General features: G+C 37.7%; 1 protein-coding gene across 2 annotated transcripts in view; it reads left to right on the forward strand.

The window, feature by feature from the left end:
- Positions 1-14,555, forward strand: part of LOC131684364 (serine/threonine-protein kinase Pak-like) — an 89,770-nt gene that overhangs the window by 39,866 nt on the left and 35,349 nt on the right. For both annotated transcript variants that reach the window (XM_058967182.1, XM_058967183.1), the window contains exon 2: positions 10,615-10,786. In XM_058967182.1, coding sequence (XP_058823165.1) covers positions 10,618-10,786 — 169 coding nt within the window. In that variant the 5' untranslated portion in view covers positions 10,615-10,617. The remainder of the gene's footprint in view (positions 1-10,614; positions 10,787-14,555) is intronic.

Below are 14,555 nucleotides of genomic sequence, written 5' to 3' on the forward strand. Positions count from 1 at the left end.
GCTATTCGGAGGAGCGGATCCGGCACTCCGTGGGTGTTTCAAAGTAGCATTGTACCGTACCATATTAGACAGCATCGCTTGCAGGCTTCCTGAACTGTGAACGGCTGTTAATAAATGCTTGCTGTAAACCAACGAAAAGATTTTAGCATTCGCTTCCCTAGCATGGGGTATCTCTACAAGTGTAAGGAACGGCACTATGTACATACATGTGACATGTGCTGCGAAGGAGTGTTGGGAAAAATGCACCCACAACCGGCGGAATGGTGGCGTAAAGTGACACAGAGGGATATAAAATATTTATAGAAACCCTTTATGGGAATTGCTGTTCAGAAAGGTGGTTTGGTCGCGTAAATAGTCTAGTGATTGTCGAGGTGAGATAGTTACGCGATAGGTGCTAAAATATTGCACTGCGGCAATAACAGATCGTAGATCATGAGGCCGCTCTGCCGTTGAGATCATGTACGGGCCGTATGTCTCAGCGCGAGCAAAAATGCACTGCAACAAAGTTGAAATAGGCTGGATATATTGTATCATTCCTGGCAAGAAATAAATACGAAGGCTGCCCTGTCGTTTACTCCTTCGATGATGCTTACGATCTCCTGACTTGCGCCAACACTTTTATAAGGCATTGCGTTACATATTTTTCGCCGTAAATATACAATCAGCCCGCCCTGCTATTGCCGATAGAGAACCCGGTTCAATTTTGCACACATTTTGTCAACCGACAGGCGAACAAGTCTGCACGGCGGGCGCGCGGAACCAGTTATGCTCGCAGAGATCCTATAGGGGAGAACCGAATCCCACGTCGAATAAGGAAAAGTCACGCAGCTAAATTATGCGTTGTACAAGTTGCGAGACCTCCCGCCACTGGTATGTTTTTTGCTATTTGATTGGGTAAATTTGAGAGTTTCATAACGCCAGTCCTGATACAATTTCATCGACTAAAAGCGGCATTGAAATAAAGTATTATTTGGCCCTTTTTAATAATAATACATGCGTGAAAAATGTACAATTATATTCACGTGAAGCGAAGCTTTGAGTCCGGCGAACATTTACGCTATAATTAACTAGAGTGTTATAGAATCGACACATAACCACAACTAGAGTGTTATAGAAACGACACATTTGAAAAAGTCAGACGAAAGTGTCACGTTTACAAAAACGTCACATGATTCAGATATTCACAAATGAAGAGTACGTGACAGCAAACACCCACACACAAATAAAGCAAAATAGTCTGAAACAATGAAAGTATTACACCATCTTAAGAGTCTTGCCAAAATAATTCAACGTTGTCCGTAAACTCGCACCTCAATCGATCGGGATAGGATTACGGGTTTGCCCGCATGCTTCAGTGCTTTAATATCGACATACAACCTGGCCCAGCCGCATGATCTCTTTCACCTGAACGCTTGATTGCGGGTGATGTTGTAACACAACGCGCGTTCATTTATTCCTCCACGCTTGATTTATTTTTCACCGACCCACCAGGAACAAGGAACGTGGAATGGAGAGCGGAAACGAAAGAGTATATGTATACGAAACGAAATAATACCTGCTTGTTGTGGGAATCCCTCCTGGCTGCTCAAAAGGATCGAGATGATAAACCAATCTCGTAATTATGTGCATTCGCACGGTTCACGACAACGACGGCGCTGGTAAGGTGGAAGACGAAAAGTAAATTTGCACTACAAATTAGCACAAATCAGGCATACTACAAACGGTGCACGGTATGTGGGATTTTGTTTGAAAATATGCGCGAAAATAATAACATGAAATGAAAAGTAACACTAAAATGTCAATAAATTAATAGAAGATACATGAGCACATAAGGTGATCATATAATTTCGTCGTGTTTTTTATTGTTTCTACCACTATACAAACATGCCTAAAATTTACAAACAATAATAAACTATTTAGTCTGCAGATCTGCACACAAGTAGACCCAAAGGAATGCGGTGCATCAGCCGTTATACTTCTCCGCATTGCGATATGACTTTGTGAATAGTGCTATCGTGTGTATTCGAATACAGATCATGCAGTCGTACCTCGATTACGTTATCTTCACAATACACCCTAACCGTTAACAATGCCTTTCATATTATTACGGGAAGCAAATTGTTCCGTTAAAACATAACTGTTGAATCCTATCAGTGCAACATTACGTATATGGTGAAACTGGATAGTGTGAACTTCTGTTTCATCGATATACATTTTATGAGCGGTCTAATTTTGTAAACGCAAAAATCTACAACAGCAGTATACTGCCCATATAAGCATAAGAGTCCCATATGGATTTTTGTCGAAAATGAGATATCTGTTGGGCTGTATTCTGTATCACCACTGAATCATAATGCACAAATCAGTTTACCAGGTTTGTTCAGAAAATATCGAAAAAAATACCAAAACATGGTTGTCCCATCCATAAGGCTCAATGAAAAATGTAAATGTTGAACAGCGTTTTTCTTGGCTTGCTGTTTTTCAATATGGGACTCTTATGCATATATGGGCAGTATACTGCCGTTATAAGCATATTTGTCCCATGTTCTATGGGATTCCCTATATATATATGGGACAATTATGCGTAGAACGGCAGTATAGTGACGCTGTAAGAAAATCTCAGTGACGGTACCGAGTACCGTAACAGCACTTGTTCACATTTGGCTGATGACTTCATATATGTTAATACTGGGTTGGTGCGACTGTTGTTTTTTCGATAGCTTTGCTGGCTTATAGCGCGGTATAGTGGCCCGGAATGTGAATTTAGCAGGAATTTTAACATTTTGCTGAAACTAAGTAACTTATACTAACAATATGTATAGAAGAGTTTTTGTACTTTGCAAGGCCCTTCTTTTCGTTTAAATAGCAGCTAGGGTGGTTCTAAGTTTAACAACATCTAAAATCGAACTTTTTAAGCATTCTAAATAGAGCCATATAACCTTCAACGAAGTTGTAGAACGATTTATTTTAGAAAAGATTGCTGAAGCTTCATCTGTCATACTTTTCATTTCACAAGAAATTTAAAATAAAGGTTCAGCGCATTTCTTAAAAAACAGCATATAACTTTTGGATTCTTTACCTTTGAACAAAAAAGATATTTTTAGGGCGCATAATTTGTTGATTTTAATAAAATTAGTACCACTCTAACTGATGTTTGAACAAAAAGAAGGGACTCACAAGCTACGAAAACTTTTCCCAAGTCCTTATAATGTTAAGGACAAGTTCTTTCAGTTTTGGTCAAATATACATCAAACTGTTTATTATCTCTGAATACTGAATATTGTGCTAAAGTTACAAACAAAACATTTTGCATGTGCTTTACCTATTTGCTGCTACTATGAACTTCCACTAGGCCCCTTTCAGTATCTTGAAATATGCTAAAGTTAGAAAAACTTTGATTCTTCTACAGTAGAAGAAACTGGGTTAAAGTCGCTTATAAAATTATTTCATCTTGCAAACAAGCTAGCTGAACTATCGTTTTTGGTTGCGTTATCAGGCTATGTTATATTATGAGTTTTTCTTTTTCTGGGGAAGGTAGGGGGTGTCGCAAATACATATGCGGTCAATACAATAAACACAAGTATTCGGTTCCGTATGGAAATAGTCCAAATTGCTGGTTCGACATTAACCGTTATGCGTCCATAAAAAAACATCTTTACCAGGCCAACGAGGGTACCCGGGTACCCACAAATTGAAATACTCATAACTATGGCTTCCTTTAACCGATTTGGACACTTTTAGATGTTTTGATTTCAGGAACTCGTCCACTTTTTGATTTTGTAAAATTGAACCGGATGAATGGTTCTGGTTCTTGGTAATCCAGATTTTCCGGAGTAATGTTCCAGTACTAGGGTATAATTTGTACATTTTTTACATTGTGCTAGCAAGATGAGTATCAAAACTCCTCAAATTGTATCGGAAGTCTGTTATTTGTTGTTACGGGACCCTATGGCAGTTTGAAAAATGAAATTGGAATGGAATGGCCACTCACGGCCTCACGGGAACCTGCTTCAGAATGTCCGTTTCAGAGTCAAATCACCAAATGGTTCCAAAGCCATGAGATATAGCCTACTGATGCAACTTCAAGAATGTTGATACCCATATTGCTGGTATTCCATTGAAATTCACAAATAGTATCCCAGCTCTGGAATATGCTTCCGGAAATCCGGATTCCCGGGAACCGAATGAAGTAACCCGATTCGTTTCTACCAAGTCTTAAAGTGGATGAGTTCCCGAATCCAAAAAGTATCAAAATCGGTTGGAAATTACCTTAGTTATTGGTATTTCAGTTTTGTGGGTACCCGGGTACCCACGTCGGCCTGTTACGTAGTAAAAAAAATCAGGAGCCCCTCCTCACTTCCCCCTTACTATATCAACAATATTATTAACCCAAAATCTTGACTTAGTGAAGTTCTAAGATGTCACAAAGTTTCAATTTCCAGCTATGGATAAAACATTAAGTACTAAATAGTGCTGTCATTATATTTGCACCAATCTCGTTGGAAATACCCTCAGGTTTTTTACGCGGAGGATACAGGCCGCGTAACTGAAAACCGCGTAAATTTCAAAATCCGCGTGAGTTTCAAAATCCGCGTAATTGAAAACCGCGTAAATTTCAAAATCTTCGTAAATGAAAACCGCGTAAATTTCAAAATCCGCGTAAATTAAGACCGCGAAAATTTTCTGATTATTTAGTTTAAATTTTTCTTAAGGTGCAAAATTTAAAAAATAACAAAATTTCTATTTTTGCATATTTTTGATCTATAAGATAAGAAACCTGTTTTAATCCACCTAGCGGTGCAATTGTGCCTTTCTCTATCATGAACAAGAGAATGTTTGAGTTGTTTATATTCATTAAAAAATTTTATCATATCACATTTTTATTATACACGACATGACAACTATATACAAGAAGAAAATCATTATTCGAGTTCTAAAATTTTGTAGAAGAAAAAACAGCCACGGTAATATTAAATTGAAAATAGGTGCGAAATCGGCAGTCCCAAAAAGTCGATCTTTATAAAAAAAATTTCGAGATAACATAAAATCTCGACGTTTCATGCATTTTAAAGAAGTTTAACATCAAAAATACGAATTCGATTTCTGAAATTTCATGGGTCCCCCCCCTTTAAAAAAAATTAGGTTTCGGCTTATATGGGAATTTTATATGTGACCGCACGGTTTTGTCTATATTTCCGGAACCATATAAGCGATCCGTACACAATTTTATAGACATCTGTGGGGATACTATAGCTATCATTTGGGACTAAGTTTGTGAAACTCGGTCCAACCATTTCCGGGAAACTGATGTGAGTTCGTTAATTTTGAAAGATGGCCGCTTTTCCTGGGCACTTCCGGAACCGTCTATGGTGGTCGATGTAGTCAACGAAAGTTTGGTTGGCCGTCGGTGATCTAGAACTGTAAATTTTTATTGTTTGAGAGACATTTTAGCGAAATTTTTGCCTTTTCTGCTTTCATCGGAGTATCGGTTTGAATCGCAATTCGTTATGTGATCGCACGCCACAACCCGTAACTCCGGAACCGGAAGTCGAATCGGGATTAAATTTAATAGCCATTTACGGGGGCGCAACACCTTTTATTTGAGACTAAGTTTGGTTGAATCGGTTTAGCCGTCTCCGAGAAACCGACGTGACTGTTATTCTGAATTTAGATACTTCCGCCGGGGCTTCCGGAACCGATGATAGTGGCCAATGTGGCCAAAGAGAATTGAATGGCTGTTAGGGACCTAATACTGCAATCGAATTAGTTTTGGTTACATTTCGGAAAATTTTTCACCTTTAACATTCATTGCAGAATTTATTAAAATCGACCTTCTCTGCGTGATCGTATTCATCACCCTGTAATTCCGGAACCGGAAGTCGGATCCATTAGAAATTCAATAGCAGCCTATGGAAACGTTGTACCTTTCATTTGAGACTAAGTTTGTCAAAATCGGTTCTGCCATCTCTGAGAAAAATGAGTGACATTTTTGGTCACATACACACACAGACGCACATACATACGCTCACATACATACATACGCACAGATATTTGCCGAACTTGACGAACTGAATCGAATGGTATATCACTCGGCCCTCCGGGCCTGCGTTGAAAAATCGGTTTTCAGAGCAATTGCAATACCTTTCTATTGAGAAAGACAAAAACATGCTCAAGAAAGCATTTATTCGAATTCAACTTGGTTCGTCTGCTAGAGCCCATCAAACTATCAACTCTCAATTTTAATAAGAAGCTGAGAAAAGGGGGCAAATAGCTGATAAAATCGAGGGCAGGCAAGATCGGGGGCTGATAAAATCGGGAGCTGATAAAATCGGGTCTTCACTGCATTAATGTTTGTGGTACAGCGTACAAAATGAAGATGATTCAAAATTATGCGGCAATCGAATTATGCATTTAATGAAGAATTTAATCGACGAATCATTTTGAATCTTGAATAGGGAAGAAACGTGGACAACCGTACCAACCGTTTCAATTTGATAGGGGTGTGATAAATCGTAGGGCGTGACTTGGCTAAGAGGTTTAATGTCACTCCTTTGTTCCTAGGTTCCTGGGAAGGGACAGAGGTATTTAGCCCTGTCCTGTCTCATAAGTCTAGATTATAGCGCGTTTGAACATAAAACACGCTATTCTGACAGCAAACCCACGACGATAACGTGATGAGAAATCACGAAAATTGCGAATAAGCTCTTGAAATCATGTACATAGATTAACTATCGGCCGTGTAGCACCCAAATCGTGAACCAGAATCTCAAGAAAAACTAAACGTGTCCAGGGAACAACCACGGTAACTCAACCAACCAACCTGTTTTCTCAAATCAGATTTCGTACCACCAGGCCTCAAAAGTTGTATGATTCCAAGAATGTTGACACATTTACTGGATTGGAGCAACATTTTCGGAGACTTCAGGAACCGTCGTATGATTAATTGCACTTTATGCCCACAAATTGTTGAACCGTAGACCTAAAAATCTAAGCAATTTTCACCAATTTTATTGTTTCACTTATTTTGATATAAAGGTGAATACGGATTAGATAGGCACCCAAATAACTAAGAAGTATGCAAAATGCGCCTGAACGGCTACCTAATAAATATTTAAGTCGTTTTAAATGCTATTTAAAAGTCGCTTTTGAAGAAATATACGGCTACTCTACTGTAGTGCCATGAAAATGCTTTTCTACTGCTGGTGTGCATTCAGAATACTAGCAAGAAGTTTTTAAACAGTTTTTTGAATGCTGATTAACTACAGATATGCATAAAGACTGCAAATGTACTGCAAGAAGCATCCGAAATGCAAATTATATGCTATTTTACTGCATACAATAATGCTTGCTGGTTACCTGGGCATTTCATGCGCGACCGTAATTCAACCAATACTTGCACCCAAAGCAAAAATCTCTTGCAAGAGACGTAACTCAAAAATTGTCCAAAACTGACTCCTCCCTCCCCCAATGTAACAAATTTTCACAATTTTTTTACCCCTCCCTCCCCCGTTACGTAAAAAATTCGTTAAAAAAATTTCTTCAGTAAAAACATGTTACGTAACATTCTGGCTTACTCCCCCTCCCCTACATGTTACCACATGTCACATTTTGGAATACCCCCTCCCCACTAAAAGCGTAACGTAATTTATGAATGGTCCTTGTAGTCACATATGGTCACCGATACACATATAGCGCTAATATACTGGCGAAATTCATTTTTTCTGTTTCTTGCATTACTTGCAAGGAAGCTTCTTGCAATTTTTGCACATTACCAGAACGCTTGCAATTTTCGCTAGTATTTATTGCTTTAGTGTAAGCGATTCTTACCGGGTACGTTTTGGGTGCGGTAATTTGAACTCACATTTGGACAAATTTGCTCGACCATACCCGAGAAATCGTTTGCTAACATTCGCCGAAATCCACAAACTGATTCGAATCGTACTATAACATATACACACCTATAAAAAATAGTGTAAATTTACGTCTTCTGACCCTGACATATACGAGCATCAAAAATGACTTAGTTTTACGTTTGATTTTAATTTTACATGACGTTTAATTTCGTAAATCATGTAATTTTACTCCACATACAGCGTTTGTTCTGAATGGTAGGAAGTGTAATTTTATGTCATCGCGCATGTAAAGTATATGTTTCATGTAAAATTAAATGGAACACGGTAATGTTCCGTCATTTCGTAAATTACGGTTTGTTCAATTGTGTCATGTTTGCAATTACGTCAACGATAAAATTCAGATTTTTTGGTGTGTACCTACAGAGCTTTGAAAAAAAACTATTCGAAAATCGTTACGCTTTCAGCTGATGTAAAATTTAACGAAAGTAGCGAGATTAAATAATAGTGTAACACCCTGCCTGCTGACTTCAAAAACACACCCACAACCTATTTCGTAAATCCCGTTTCGTTCGACAAAAAAGACCAAAAATACTATTCTCCATTTACATTCCCAAAAATTACGTGATCAAAATGTTCTCCAAAATTGATTTCCATTACTTTCCATCTCAAGATTTGCAAAATCCATTCAACGGTGTATACCGATCAAATCACGACTGACCGATTTTCGACGCTAATGGTCCGTGGGGACCATCGCTCAAGGATCGCTTGCCATCACAGTACAGAGCAACAATCACGATATATACTATAACGATGGAATGCTCTTTCCTGCTGTTTAAGCATGGCTTAGACGAATTGGAAGCACTCGATTTAACCTTTCTAGTGATCAGAGAAAGGCGTTGCAAACACGAGCTATTGATGCCTCAAACTTTTTTTTATCTATTTCGTATTAATTTGGATTTTCCATACAAATATTCCCGATAATTTCACGTATTAGAGTTTGAAAGTATTTTGTATTGACTGTTTTGACCTTAGAAAGATCCCATCACATTACTAGACGAATGTGATCGAAATTTTGTTTTAATTTAGACAACAAACCTCGGCCAATTGGAGGCCGCTATACTGCCGAACGGTACCCCACGGAAAGAAGAAAAAGACAAAGCAATAATTCGGGAAAGTGGAAAATTATGTCATACCGCACTGATCTATCACAGCGCAACATAATTTTGCATGGCACAACGATGACGACGACGGTTAGTGGGCATTGCTTTTGTTGTCGATTCACTCGAACGATGACGTAAAACGACCATAAACGATTTTCATTTTTCGTTATACCGCATACTTATGTAGAAATTGGCTGGGCGACTCTTGCTGTGGACCTTGAAGTTTTAAATAACAATTCCTCCCCAAACTCTGCCCATAAAAATACTTTCGCAAATGCCGTATCAAATAAATGTTTTGGAATAAAAATGTCGTCCTAGTTTTAATTTAATTCGATGTTGTTCCTATTTTCAAGAAAATCTTGAATTGTTCTTGAATTGGCGAATTGAAACCGAGTCAAATAATTTATTATACTTATTACAGTTCAAATGGATGGAGATCCAATTGACACATAGTCACGATGATATACTTACTACTTACAAATATGTGTGTGTGTGTGTAATAATTGTTTCAGTGCAATTAAATGAGTCGTACGTTACTTAATCCAGAAACTGTAAGGTCTATCATCTAGTCTCTTTACATATAATTATTTCAAGCTTGTAACCACACAATAGGCAACCTATACAAAATAACTAGTTCTATTAAAGTACACAGATTTCCTCTCCTAATATTCCTACGGTTGGTATAAGTAACCCAATCGAAGAAACTGGCAAGCCAAAATTATATCTTTCATTACGCGAATGCCACTTGCACGCCCTTGGTATAAAATACCTACCTAGTGATGAGCCTCTTTTCACTATTCTCCATGGCCTAAAATACCTATTAAAAACTTAAAGTTAGAGCAACATGAAAATTGGAACACTCGATGCGAAGGTTTGCTACGCATAAAAATGAGGCGAAATTCTTAACACTGATTGATTGGTGACTTTACAATTATCAAACTGGTGAGTACCCTGCACAATACTCCTTTAAAATAGGTGAAACACCCTACATCAATAATCAAAACATCTGGTACAGCGAAAAATGAACAATGAGCTCCGAACTTCGGTCTAGAATCGCGCTATACTTCACTGCTATAAGCACATTTGGCTGCACCGAACAGCAAGCCATGCAGAAACAACCGATCGGGCACAACCCCAGACTCTCGGGCTTTGGCACAAAACGACCAAATTGCAGTCTCGGTTAGTTTTTGTTTCAATTTTAATCGGAATGGAATTAAGTCGTCCCAGTGCGCCACCATCGGCAGCCGCAGTAGTTGCGGTGCGGGTATTGGATCGATGTATTAGCCATAAATCTCCTCCTCACGATTATCCCATGTTATCCCCGTTAAATGTTCCATTCAATCTTTTCACCTTTGGGAATTGTAAGTGGCGAAATAGTGGTACAGCTCCAATGGTGCAGGTCGGTTTACATTTGATTGTTGTTTATAGGTGTTCCGTTTCTCTTGATCCGGCCGATTAGCGTTGCACAATGTATTAGTACCGGGTGCATTTTTCTCTTCTGTTGCAACACTACAAGAATGTTAGATTGCCATTCGGGGAACTCAACCCAAAGTTCGTTAACAGCTTATGCTAATCTAGTGCAATTTTCCTTTATTTTTCAGGGCATGCCAGAGCAATGGGCGCTTATGCTGAAGAACTCCAACATTAGCAAACAAGAACAGAAGAAAAATCCTCAGGCAGTGCTTGATGTGCTCAACTGGTTCGACAATAGCAGCAAACAACGACCCAGCTCCAAGTATATGACCCATGGTCTGCATACCACAACGCACTCTGGTAAGTGATTGGGCTACATAACTCTTACTGAAGTTTTTTATTCCCTGTTTCCTATATCCTAAATCAACCTCCCATGGATCTTCTTCGTCACGTTTTATTGTCAGTAAAAATAGTAAGAGATTTGTGTCCAAAGATATCAGATTCGCAGTCGCTCCTGGGCCTTTAAGAAGTTACTGTTTACTACCTTTTATATTATTTTAGAAATAAAACCGAAATCGTACAGTAAACGGATCACATCTAAACATAAAGGGTGGGTCGATAAATTGCGACACATTAGATTGGATGAATTGGTATATCGACTATAATTATCGAAATGAAACCAACATTTTACACTAGTACAATATATGAACTGATTTCAGTTTTCAAACACCAGTTAAATTTTAGAATGAGTTTAAGTAATTTGCTCGACATTTGCGCTTGACGCCTGTAGAGTCGATTCCGATACATTTTACGAAGTTTTTCCCACTTCCTTAGCATTTCGTTGTCGTGCTTCCCTTCTCCCCAAGTAACTATGAGTATTAAGCCATTGCACAATATTGGCCATACATTTGCACTAATGTTGTATTGAAACTCCATTATAGCATTAACAATTCAATAAAGCTCAATATTAGCATCATTAATGCATAAATGCATTTAGTATTATCCCTTACTCTGTTTACTAGGGCATTGCAAAAAAAAAGTTTTTTTTTGAATTCCCCCTCTCATATTGTAACAAATGTCAAAGCAGATGCCAAATTTCACATCATTTGGGCAATTTTAGACCCCCGCCCACCCCGCTTGAAATTTTTAAAATTGATACTATGGGAAATAGGAGGAAAAATATATTAAATGCTATAACTTTTGAAGTAGTACTCAGAAAAATACGATTCATACCTCTTTTTAAATGAAATAACCTTAGTATTTGAATGGATATTTCTGTTTATCGAAAAATACGGGAAAGTGGGGTACTGGGTTATTTTGTCCCCAAAATCCCCTATTTTTAATATTTTTTCTGCTCCGTGATGCAATTCATACATATTTTGCAGTTTTTGTAATGTGAAAAAATCTGAGGGATCGAACGGAGCCTTTTTGACCTTTGTCCGAATAAGGGAAGCTATAGTTATAGAGCCTTTCGTCATTCATATTAAATTTGATCATTTTCTCATTCATATATCTCTAGCATTCTTCCTTCAATTTTCATAAAATGTATCTTGTTGAACGCAAAAAATTCTTAGAAATAAATCAAAAATAGATTCGCTACCGGTAAAATTCACAAACATAAAATTTTTTGACATTAACTCTACAAATCACTTTTTTTTTAATTTTTTGTCCTAATACCTCAACTTCCCTTATTTTCCCAGGAATGAAACTATTTTAATGTGATTCCTAAGAATATTTCACACTAAAAGTAGTAAATTAAATAATAATTTATTGTTAAATGGAGTTGATATGAGCGATATAATGATAAAAATGTGAAAAAGAGACTAAATGCCAGAAAATTTGATGTTTATGAATTTTACCAGTAACCAATCTATTTTTATTTTGTTCCTAAGATTTTTCCACGTTCAACAAGGTACAGTTCATTAAAATTGAGTGAAGAATAATAGAGATATATGCAATAGAAAATGATAAAATTTAATATGAGTAACAAAAGGCCCTATAACCCCAACTTCCCGTATTCGAACAAAGGTCAAAAAGGTACCGTTCGATTTCTGAGATTTTCTCAAATTAGAAAAACTGCAAAATATGTATGAGTTGCATCACGGAGCAGAAAAATTATTGAAAATAGTTGATTTTGGGGATAAAATGGCCGAGTACCCAACTTTCCCGTATTTTTCGAGAAACAAAAATATCTCCATTCAAATAATAAGGCTATTCCCTTAAAAAAAAGGTTTTCCTCCATTATTTCCCATAGCAAAGTGGGCGGGGGTCTAGAATTGTCCAAATGATGTGAAATTTGGCATCTGAGCTTACTTTGACATTTATCACAATATGAGAGGGGAGGCCTTTGAGCATTCAAAAAAAACTTTTTTTTTTTGCAATGCCCTACTGTATACGTATATAAAGCTGATATTAGGCGTACAAGCTTCAAGGATCTTTAAAGCATGTACACTTTACATCTGCATTTAGTGCCACTATATAGCAAATATAAAGCCGATATATAATGCTATTATAATGTTGTGGGTTTTTTTTCGTTTTGCAACTCCTCTTGAAGATTATATTCAGCATATTTCATTTCATTCGAACATATGCAATATAGCCTAGGCAGCAAAAGCTGCGCACTTGCCGTGAGGGACGAGGCGAGGTATCTCTTGCTAAAGTAAATTTACATAAAACATTATCCATATCGTGTGAGAACGAAATTCCGATATTCACTACAACGCATTAGAAGGGAGTCAATTACTGTCCCAAACAGTATTTTTATATTTTTCTTTTTTGTTCATCATACCGAAAAGAAAACATAAAAAATCGTTGCAGAACCAAAGAGCAGAAAATGACAGCCAACTCAAGCTTTTTAGTAGCATGACATTTCTACATTGGTGCTATATAATAGCATTAGTACCGCACAAACTCTGCACAGTAATAGCACTCTATTTCGCCTTTTATAACATTTTATCAGGATATATGGCTTAGCGGCTCTTTAAGACTGCCTTACATGTAGATCTAAAGCAGATATTAAGCTACGTTATAATGCTTAATGGTTACTATCCTTTGGTCGTCCCAATCCCGAACTTCATCATGGCCCAATAGGTCTAAATCGAACGAGCGCCTTGATGGGTTCATATCATTTGGCACAAAATCCACAGAGTTAGCTGCATGCATATTACACAAATTTTTGATCCGGTTGTTTCGAAAACGACAAAAGTCTTTTTGTAAATCACACCATTTATGATGCATTTGGTCATGAATGGTCGCATTTGGTCACCATTGCCACAAGTACATATGGCCTGCAAATTTAGGTACTTCGAAATTAATTTCGACAGCTTCTTCCGTTTGAAACTATCATCCAGGGCAAACTCGTCCTTGCCTGTGGAATATTCCTGACCAGAAACTGCCTAAAATCCATTTTGATGTAGGCCTCATCATCAATGACCGGTATTTTGTTCTGCTGAAGTTCGTCCCGATTCAAGAAGTTGTGCCACTTGCCACCCTGGAAATATCAAGTCCCGCGACGAAATATTGGGATGCTGCTTCAAATGAGGAAGCACCCTCTCGGTTTTTTTTTTGCGCGTTGTTTCCGGTTTTCATCCAGCTTGCGGTCTATTGTCGTTCGTTACGGGATCTTTAGGAGGACCGCGATGCAAGAACCCAAGATTTTGCTTGTGGGTGAACAAAATCATTTCGCGAACGGTTTGCTCATTTTCGCCCATTTCTACCAGAATCTCACTGACAACTACACAACTGAGTGAATGTAAACAGTACACTCTAAAGAAAAAATGGGCAAAGTTTGGTAAATTTCAGTCAAATATGAGAAAAGTTACACAAGATTGAAAGTGTCGCAATAATTAACGATTCACCCTTTATTTTAAGGACAAATGGCTGCCATTGATATTCAGTCCTTTTAGATTCGAAGGACGATTTTCAACAATCATTTTTTAATTATGCTTACCTTACTGTTCAGTTGGAATTTATAAATTTAATTACCTTATAGAAATTCGTCCCCAGTCAACTCCATCAATTTCCGTCGGCGACTTCTTCTGGCACTAAAATTCATTAAATCTCATTCAAATTGGTCGACTCACCGTTGTCGTTTAACTTCTCCTTATACTTTCCGGATCTGCTCGTTCAT

This window comes from Topomyia yanbarensis, chromosome 2, assembly GCF_030247195.1.
Source record: "Topomyia yanbarensis strain Yona2022 chromosome 2, ASM3024719v1, whole genome shotgun sequence".
Taxonomy (NCBI): Eukaryota; Metazoa; Arthropoda; class Insecta; order Diptera; family Culicidae; genus Topomyia; species Topomyia yanbarensis.